The sequence below is a fragment of the Misgurnus anguillicaudatus genome, chromosome 23 (genome assembly GCF_027580225.2).
Source record: "Misgurnus anguillicaudatus chromosome 23, ASM2758022v2, whole genome shotgun sequence".
Taxonomy (NCBI): Eukaryota; Metazoa; Chordata; class Actinopteri; order Cypriniformes; family Cobitidae; genus Misgurnus; species Misgurnus anguillicaudatus.
The window spans coordinates 17,841,516-17,851,864 of record NC_073359.2 but is presented as its reverse complement, the minus strand read 5'-3'; the positions used below and the strand labels follow the sequence as shown (position 1 = coordinate 17,851,864).

General features: G+C 35.7%; 1 protein-coding gene across 6 annotated transcripts; it reads right to left on the bottom strand.

The window, feature by feature from the left end:
* Positions 1 to 381: 381 nt before the first annotated feature.
* On the bottom strand, positions 382 to 9,921 carry mbd3b (methyl-CpG binding domain protein 3b). 6 transcript variants are annotated; one of them, XM_055217856.2, is made up of 8 exons: positions 9,765 to 9,921; positions 8,017 to 8,085; positions 6,102 to 6,261; positions 4,770 to 4,907; positions 4,575 to 4,665; positions 3,114 to 3,291; positions 1,678 to 1,830; positions 382 to 1,538 (listed from the first exon to the last, which is right to left on the bottom strand). In XM_055217856.2, the coding sequence occupies exons 1-7, from the start codon at positions 9,776 to 9,778 to the stop codon at positions 1,683 to 1,685; spliced, it is 798 nt and encodes a 265-aa protein (XP_055073831.1). In that variant the 5' UTR covers positions 9,779 to 9,921; the 3' UTR covers positions 382 to 1,538; positions 1,678 to 1,682. The 6 variants fall into 6 exon arrangements, with proteins under 6 accessions (XP_055073831.1, XP_055073832.1, XP_055073830.1 ...); XM_055217857.2 differs by having other exon boundaries at positions 8,017 to 8,082; positions 9,765 to 9,850; XM_055217855.2 differs by having other exon boundaries at positions 8,017 to 8,106; positions 9,765 to 9,793.
* Positions 9,922 to 10,349: the final 428 nt, after the last annotated feature.

The following is a 10,349-nucleotide window of genomic DNA, read 5'->3' as shown; positions in this document are numbered from 1 at the left end:
GCTCTGTTAGAGATGGAGGCATTATAACTGTATGGCAAGTTAACGGTTAATCTTCATGGGCACTCCAGAGCAAGCGAGGAATTAAAACGACCCAAAACTGTTTTGCAACACCTCAAAGCAAAACCAGAAAAATTGTGAACAATATCAACGAGAATGCATTTCTGTCAATAAAATAAGCAAATGCACACGAAATGTAACATCTGAATGTATTTTCAAACTTGTCAACACATTAACAGAAAACAAATAATAGAAACATATTTGGAATGACATAAAATAGTTTGAAAGAAATTCATGTTTCTACATTTCTGTTTCAATATTCTGTTTGATCAAAGTGCTATCTGAATATAAGGTAGATACTAAAGTAAAATAAAAAGATCAAAATAGAGATTCAACACACATGAACACTTTATTCTGAGAAATGCAGAAGTAAACTTGGCAGTTGTCATGCTGATGTGGGCTATGAACAAAACGTGGAATAGATCTTTTTAAAAGTCATAATTTCCACCCGATTACGTGTTATTTAAATGCTAAATCACAGGATGATGTTTGCACATCACTTTGCATGAATCGCGCATTACGTTAAACGAATCACCATTTACATTTCAATATCAAATAGGAAAATGCAATTCAGTGTCAAGTATGAATAGCTTATAAAGAAAAATCACGCAGTTTTACAAGCACCAGATGAGTTAAAAATAAAAAACGAGTTGGGTTTGGCCATCTCTGCTCCATTAACACCCTTTGTAACTATTAACTTCTCATTGTTCCCTTAAAGGATAGTTCCCCCAAAAATGAAAATTCTGCCATAATTTACTCATCCTGTTTTGTTTATTTTTTTGTGTTCAACGGAATAAAGAAACTCATACAAATTTAAAACAACATGAGGATGAGTAAATGATGGCAGAATTGAAATTATTGGGTGAACTATCCCTTTAAACAACATCATAAACACTTGAATCAGTATTAAATTTCATAATACAGATTTTCCTTCTTATGTTATTATTTAGAAACGAGAGTCAGGTATGTGAAAATAATACTAATAGTGAAAGTCAATACATAAGACCAAAATGTCTTTGGAGGAACTTTGGATATCAGGAGGGTCTATTTCAATCTCAGAGACGGCCGTACACGAACACAAACAGTTTATATCAGCTGTGATATATTTTTAGCACCCACTAGAACCGAAGGATTGTATTTTTGACTTGATCTCCGTATCAAATCCAACTACACCCTCTGGAAACATTTTGGAAAACACGCGATGCAGTTCGTCCCGTCTGCAATTAGTAACTACGTCTTTTCCAACACTTTGTTCTTTTATAAAATATACAAAGTTAAAAAATAAAATAAAAGCATCATGCCTGAAATCCAATTCAAAAGTCTCTGTAAGATCCCAACTGGTGGGCGCAAATGAAGATTTAGGTAAGCTTGGCGATGGGTTTCATGGTAACGTGAGGCGCTGATCGGAGGAGCGTCTGTCGGTAGATGTGTGACTGTGTTGGGAAACTCAAGTTCAGGTAATTCAGACATATTCTGATGCCCTGTGAAAACACATGACAAAGGGAATAAGCCAAGTGCAAAAAACAGGACTAAAGCTTGTCGCCTTTAATATATAAAAATAAAAATCGTTATAAATTCGAAGGCACAAATGATTATTTTTCTAGAATATCTTGCTTGTACTTTTGCTATGCTTCCTGTTTGTCTTCATTGCAGTTTCCCTCCTTCTTAAGTGTCTCTCCATCGCTGGACGTTTCTTCCACGTGAGCCAACATGTCGGCCATTAAAGCTTCTTCCAGACGCTTTCGAACGTTGTACACCAGCTCCTCTTGTTTCCTGTGACATACAGAAAACCAGCTTATTATTTATAACAAATCAATTACATACCATCAACAGTGTTTCTGTAGCTCTATTGGCAACACAAAGGTCATGGGTTCGTTCCCAGGGAACACACACACACACACACACACACAAATACAAAAATTATAGATTAAATCAAAGTCCCGCCACTAGACAGCCATGTTTGCAACACCTCCGAACAGTTATTTCAATCATGCAAGATTAAAGTCCTATCTACTTGAATGGGGAAAGACAGATATCTCTAAAATCGCGTAAAACATTTCTGAGCCAACAATTAAACCTGACATGAACTGTACCATAACTTTTGTTTCTTAAAGGCGGGGTGCGTGATTTTTGAGAAACGGGAGTCGGGCCCAGTACCAAAACACACTTGTAGCCAATCAGCAGTAAGGGGCGTGTCTACTAACCGACATCGTTGGCTGGGTTGCGTATATGTGTGGGGCGGGTCTATTAAAAGAAGGTCCAGATTCTATTGGGGTAGGGGCGTGTTTGTTTTGGTGATTTCAAATGTCAACATTGGCTTTCAGAGATCATGCACCCCGCCTTTAAGATCAAATTGGGCTAAAAACACATTTTTCACGGTTGTTTTAGCTTTGTGCATGTATACACTGACCGGTAGCATAAACTTCTTAAAAGTTAGTATTTTAATCTGATCATAACTGTTTAAAGTATGTTACATAAATAGGTAGATTGGTCTTATTTAAATCCAAACATTAGGGGGCGGTTTCCCAGACAGGGATTAGACTAGTCCTAGACTAAAATAAATGTTAAAGGGGTGGTTTCCCGGACAGGGATTAGCTTAGAACAGGACTAGCAGGACTAGGCCTTAGTTTAATTAGGAAATATAACTTTATTTAACAAACATGCCTTACTAAAAACATTACTCGTGTGCTTTTTGAGGCAAAACAAAGAGCACTGGTGTATTTTAAGATATGTCAGTGCACATTGTTTTTAGTTTGGATGGTTCTTATATTTATTTTAGTTTAGGACTAGTCTAATCCCTGTCCGGGAAGCCGTTTGGACTTTTGTCGCCCGAGCGGCCATATTGAGCATTGCATTGCCTCTTATTCAACGTAATAGGAATGCTCAATCTTGTTATATCCAATATCTTTGATTGAATGCACTTTTAGTCACTTTGGATATGCATACATTCAAATACTGTATGAATGTTTCATGTGACATTCTTTTGAAATGAAATATTATTATACAAACAGCAATTTACTGTAATATAAAGATGAGACATTTCTAATGGTAAATACCTGATGTCTTCATCTGTGACAATGAAGGCTTTACAGAGAGGTTGAGCCGTGTTAAGCCAAACACCCGGGTTCTTCTCCACAGCTGCCGACAGTTGGCCCGTGATGGGAGCAGCACTGGTGTGAAGAGCGCTGGCAATAGCCGACAACAAAGTCTTATCTGTACACCCAGGGCCAACTCCTTCAATGACGCATGTTAAATATGAAATTAATTTATTATTAGTGTAATCATGCAATGAAAAGTTTGATTTCAATCTTTAACACAACCCTACTTAAAGGATTAGTCAATTTTTTTAAACAAATCCAGATAATTTACTCACCACCATGTCATCCAAAATGTTGATGTCTTTCTTTGTTCAGTCGAGAAGAAATTATGTTTTTTGAGGAAAACATTCCAGGATTTTTCTCATTTTAATGGACCCCAATATTAAACAGTTTTAATGCAGTTTAAAATTGCAGTTTCAAAGGACTCTAAACAATCTCAAACGAGGCAAAACGATTGTCATTTTTGGCAAGAAAAAAAAAATATGCACTTTTAAACCACAACTTCTCATCTTCCACCGGTCCTGTGACACTTCAGCGCGACCACACGTAATACGTCATCATGTCAACAGGTCACGGATGATGTTTCAAAACTACGCCCCAGTGTTTACAAGTGTGGCTTTCTATAAGTGTGGAGAAAGAGGACCGTTCCCATGTTGTTGTATGTCAGTTGATTGTTTAAAATTGTCCGCAAATGTGCGTTTCTCATATATGTAAAACGTGACCTCTCTACGTCACTACGCAATTACGTGAGGTCGCGCTGGCTCGTCATACAGCCGGAGGAAGACGAGAAGTTGTGGTTTAAAAGTGCATATTTTTTATTTTTCTTGCCAAATATGACAATCGTTTCGCTAGATAAGACCCTTATGCCTTGTTTGAGATCGTTTAGAGTCCTTTGAAACTGCAATTTTAAACTGCATTAAAACTGTTACGTGTTGGGGTCCATTAAAATGAGAAAAATCATTGAATGTTTTCCTCAAAAAACATAATTTCTTCTCGACTGAACAAAGAAAGACATCAACATTTTGGATGACATGGTGGTGAGTACATCATCTGGATTTCAAGCGGTGGGGGCGTGTCCGCTGTCAAGGCTGAAACCCCGCCCACTTGCAGGCAAGCAAGGTTAATAGTGTTTTCACATACTGGGTCACATTTATGCGTTAAGTCATCTATACTTGTTACACTTTATTTTTGACATAATGTCTTGTATTTTGAAGGTTTCTAGTTTGATGTTTTATGCCATGATTAGGCTCATCTGTTTCATATTCAGTGTTTGTCTCTTGCCTTTGATCCAGCACTGCCTGTGTACTTTTACAATCTCGTGTTTATCTTGGCTTATTTTGATTTCACATCATGTTATATCATCACATCTTTGTATAACATGAACCACATCTGAAAGCATTTTAACTCATCCATCAATACCTTGTAAACCTTTCGGGAGGTCCATTGTTTTCACCAGCTCTTCTGCTATATCAAAGGCATTGAGGCCACTCAGTTTCTTCTCCCAGAAAAGCTGTCCATTAAATAATATTAGCATTGTGTCACTATAACAAACTCACAATTTTGGCCAAATAATTATTAACAAACTCCCATAAAACCATACAGGGTAAAAAATACCTGTCTGGGTTGGTCAATGGCCTTCTGTGGGTCTGTCTTGACTTTATTACTAGGGTGGTTGGTAACTTTTGTGACGGGCTGTTTGAAGATGGACGCAGTCTGTCGTACTGGGAGAGATGTGTTCAGGTCGGGTTTGCCCTGTTAAAGACGCACAAAGAAACAAATGACCTGGCTGTAAAACATCTTAGTGCAATGGACAGTGCAGGTCAAATACTTAACAAACTAGTTAAGCTGGTTATTGATGCAGGTAGACCGGCTTGGCCAGTGTAGCTGTCCTAAAACTAGCAAGAATGTGGCCAAAATACTCTTTAAGCCCTCACTGCAAAAAAAATAACTTTCTTACACAGCAAAAAAATATTTTCAAGAAAAACATTTCTTAGTATTTTGTCTTGTTTTCAGTAAAAATATCGAGAAATTCTTAAATTCAGATGCTTTTTCTTGATGAGCAAAACAACCCAAGAAAATAAGTCTAGTTTTTAGACCAAAAATATGAAATTGAAGTGATTTTGTGCATAAAACAAGCAAAAAAAAAAAATCTTCCAATGGAGTAAGCAAATAAATATAGAACATTTTTTCTTAAACACTAAATTCAAGGAAAATTTGCTTACCCCATTGGCAGATTCCTTTTTATTGTTTTATGCACAAAATCACTTAAATTTTATATTTTTGGTCTAAAAACTAGACTTATTTTCTTGGGTCGTTTTGCTCATCAAGAAAAAGCATCTTAATTTAAGAATTTTTAGATATTTTTACTGAAAACAAGACAAAAATACTAAGACATGTTTTTCTTGAAAATCATTTTTTTGCAGTGTACTTTCATACAAATCTCTTAAAATTCTTAAATTAAGATGAATTGTCTTGATGAGCAAAATGAACTAAGAAAATAAGTCTGGTTTTTAGACAAAAAACATAAAATATAAGTGAATTTGTGCTTAAAACAATGGGGTAAAAAAACATTGAAAAAATTCAAGAAAATTTTCTTAACACATTGGCAGATTATTTTGCTTGTTTTAAGCACAAATTTACTTAAACTGTATATGTTTTGTACAAAAATACATCTTGATTTAAGAATATTTAGATATTTGTACTGAAAGCAAGACAAAAATACTAAGTAAGAAAGTCATTTTTTGCAGTTGTTAATGTGTGTGAAATCAAGCTAGAAGCATCAAAGTTTGATTTCAATCTTTGACATGATCTTACTCAGTCAATATTAAAGATATCAAGGTTATATTGATCTTTACATTATGTAGGATGATTTTATGTAAAAAATGATTTTAGCTGGTTTTACACAGACTGGGTCACAAATAAGGCTTGTTGTTGATGTCCTCTCACCTTAGACTGGCTGTTGTTGTCATATCGGGGTCTCTGTCTGTTTTTATTCAGTTTGCTCATGAGCATCTTGCCCGTGCGGAAATCAAAGGAGCTGAGATCCATGGAGTTGCCAAGGTAACGGGCCAATTGTGGCTTGCTCCGGAACTTCTTCCCAGTGGGGCTGTGGAGGGAGGGTCGGAAAATAGGACACATCTCAGAGATTTGATAAATCCATCTAGATCCAAATTTGGCATGGCGGCCGGCAATTTAGTTGCACACAGATATACACACACGATGCCATGCAATGACAACTTGTTACTTTAGCCTAACCGAGAAATAATTTTGATGACAAAATGACAATGTATTTACAAAATGAACACTGTGAGTAATAGAAATCTTGAATACATAAATGCATTAATTTTAAACTGACCATTAATGACCATTTAATGCCTACAATTGACACATGAATGCACAAGAAGTCAGTAAACTGCAAAAAAATAACCTTCTTACTTAGTCTTGTTTTCATTAAAAATATCTAAAAATTCTCAAATCAAGATTTACCTTCCCGATAAGCAAAATGACCCAAGAAAATAAGTCTAGTCCTCAGACAAAAAATATATACAATTTAAGTGAAATTATGCTAAAACAAGAAAAATTATCTGCCAATGGGGTAAGAACATTTTTCTTGAATTAAGGGTTTAAGAAAAAAGTTAACTTATTTCAAGATTTTTTTCTCACCCCATTGGCCGATATTTTTAAATTGTTTTAGCACAAATTTAGTTAAATCTTATATTTTTTGTATAAAAACTAGACCTCCCCCTCAGGTCATTTTGCTCATCAAGAAAATGCATATGAATTTGAGATTTTTTAGATATACACTGCAAAAAATTATTTTCAAGAAAACAATTCCCAGTTATTTTTGTCCTGCTTTTAGTAAATAATATCCAAAAATTCTTAAATTCAGATGATTTTTCTAGATGAGCAAAACAAACCAAGAAAATAAGTCTAGTTTTTAGACAAAAAATATCAAAATAAAGTGATTTTGTGAAAAAAACAAGCAAAAAAATTCTGCCAATGGAGTAAGCTATTTTTTCATGAATTTAGTATTTAAGAAAAATGTTTGAGATTCTTTCGCTGACCCCATTGGCAGATTTATTTGCTTGTTTTATGCACAAAATCACTTTAATTTTTGTCTAAAAACTAGACTTATTTTCTTGGGTCATTTTGCTCATCAAGAAAAAGCATCCTAATTTAAGATTTTTTTGATATCTTTGATGAAAACAAGACAAAAATACCACGAATTTTTTCTTGAAAACCATTTTTTGCAGTGGGTACTAAAAACAAGTAAAAAATTCCAAGTAAGACAATCACTTTTTGCAGTGTAGGATCGTAACATCTGCCTATCCTGGGAAAGGTCTGTGTACTTAAAGTATAATAAAGATATTTTGTGCTACTTACAGATTTAAACTAAATAAATTTTCTAAAAACATACATTATGAAGTTGTCACTATGTATATGTATAAAAACATAGTTTTTATACGTGCCCTTACAACCTTGTGTTGTTGTCCACCTGTTCTGCCGTGTGTGCATTTGATACAGTAGTCTGACTATGTATCTGCAGATTGAGACAATGGTAGTATTGTTTGTCTGGATATAAGTGTGTAATTGTCGTACATGACATAAGGGCAGTGCATCTGTCAAAGACTGTCTCCGTTCCAGAATATTAAAATGAATATAAAGAGTTAACAGACACAAGTGTGATGCGATGATGAGTTCACTGAGTATTCTGTATGATGACACCATGAGGATTTCGTGCTTGTTTGAAACTCATGCACAAATCTGGACAAACTTTTGGTTTTAGTCGATGACCCTTCAAGCTGGTTGAGGCGTGCAAACATGTAACAGATTTTTTTGAATTGATTAAATAGTTTGATACCACAAGCTATACAAACGACCAGCCTCCCCCCTCTCTCGCCTCTGTTCTTCCTCTTCTTCCTCACCTCTGCTAAAAAGAGAACAGTCATGTCTATTTATGACATGATCACACAGGGGTCCATGAAAGTAGGTTTTGACCACAAGTCAGTCTATCTTAACCGCAATCGCTTTCACATCTGATGGCCTTGATTAGCAATGTATAAATGAATCTTTCTTTTGATCTGGTGCTTTTGAATGATTCATTCGAAGCAAACCAACTCGACTGTAAAAGAACTTGTTTAGTAGTACATTTGTTGAAGTACGAGTAATACAATTTTCTGCATTCTTATATATATATATATATATATATATATATAATTTAAGCATTTCAGACGCTCTTATCAAAAGCAACTTGCAGTGCATTCAATTTATACTTTTTTATCAGTATGTGTGTTTGCAGAGATCAATTATAATTTATAATGTTATAAAAAAGAGATATTTACATAATAATCGAATTGTCATTAAACTACAAATAATAAGCTACGAAAAATGTCGCGCAGGAATACCTGGGGTTATTTTTGAACGATTGGCGATTCGTATTTAAACGGTTCATTAAAACGAACTGTTCAAACGAACCAAATTCGTAAAAATGATTCGCCCTTTCGTTTCAATGCGATTAACATGCGCCCCTTAAAATGCTTTTAAAACAATCCCAAGTCCACATATGGGCCTACTTTTACATGACAATCCCCCCTCTGTACTCAATACCTACAGTAACATAACACACATGGCTTTCACCCGGCAGACAATTCGAGACGATCACTCCCACTTTTTGCTCCTCATGTTGTCTAAAGACCAAGCATCCACTGATTTTATGATTTCTTACGTTTATTTCATAATATACGGCGATAAAGTGTCTGCAGTGGGTCTATCTACATCAATACACGCTGTTTATTGAATTAAGTGTTGCTTTTGTGTCACTTTGAGAATCGTTCCGCCGTAACGCAGCCTTATCACTTACGGCTCTTCTGCTCAATGAAGGATTCATCCGCCCGGAAAATAGGCTTCACTTATGCAGCATGCATGCATGATATACGGTCCAAAAGAAATAACCTAAAATGGCACTCGTGTAACAATGCATCCGTGTACATTTTAGTTGCAGTCAACCTTGTAATTGTAATATTACCACGGTATCGCGAATATGAGACTTTACGCGAGAAGTGTTGATAGATCGCGAGTGTAAACAAATACACTCAGGTAAAAATGAAAACATACTTGACGTAACAGATCTTTTAGATGGCAGAATGAAAGATTAATAGATATCGCAAATCACGCGACCCACATGTACGCTGCGTTAAAAATAAGCATTCATAGCGGGAGAAAAACAGATGTATGTGGCACCTGGTGCTGAGGGACGTAAAAACCGGTTATAGATTTAGCGAAATCTACCCATTGTCATTTTTAGCGAAGAATTATTACTGCCCACGACAGCACTTTATCCGTGCATATCTGTTCGCAGTAATTTTGTTATAAAGAATGTATTACATACTCTATTGTATTAGCATGTGCTTTATATAACATTTTCCCAAACCACCGCCGTTTGAAAGCACTGCGCAAAGCGCGAGACCAGTAACCCCGGCAAAGATGAGACTACGCTACTGAAATGACCAAAAGCGATTGTTTAGCGCGAAAAACATCGCGACGATAAAAGCACGCGCGATTCGCGTTTGCAAATCGACACGTTTGCGGTATTAAATCGGTTATACTTACTCGTTTTTCTCCATCGCGCATTCTCTGTTGGTGTCGCCTTTTTTGTGAATGTTAAATCCCCCTCTCTTCCTCTATACTTTCACTCCCCTCCCCCTTCAATGAGACAAATGAAAGACATTATGCCCGATTAGGGTTGACTTAACGAGACAAAGCCCTGCGGTAGTCTGGTAACCACATGATAGTACAATGCACCGTTGTCTTCAAAAATCCCATTTTGGTATTTATTTTAAAATACGGCTATGTATCTTTATTGGGGTTCACCTATACAGGTTGTTACTTTATGGCGTGTTGCTGACTACCTATTGTGAATCAAAAAGCTTTGTTCGTGTAGTAAAATGTACCATGGTAATCAGTTTATCAAAAGACTACAGCTACTAGTTATTCACAAGTTAAGCTATTATAGAAAAAAACGAAATATGGTTTAAACGATCTTTTACACGTTTATCATTTATTTAAAATGGTGTATAATACTTCTTAACGTAATACCATCTGTAGTGACCATGGCATTTTAGCGGAAACTGTGGTTACCATGGTTACGGGCTGTAGTAAGCATGAGACTTGTTGAGAACTTACCGATTTACCCAA

Excerpts from the sequence above, each read along its gene's own strand:
- mbd3b (XM_055217855.2), bottom strand. Across the intron at positions 6,262-8,016 it reads GGTCGTTTGTATAGCTTGTG|CCCCACTGGGAAGAAGTTCC; the intron begins GTATCAAACTAT and ends CTCCCTCCACAG. Across the intron at positions 1,831-3,113 it reads GTCACAGATGAAGACATCAG|GAAACAAGAGGAGCTGGTGT; the intron begins GTATTTACCATT and ends TGTATGTCACAG.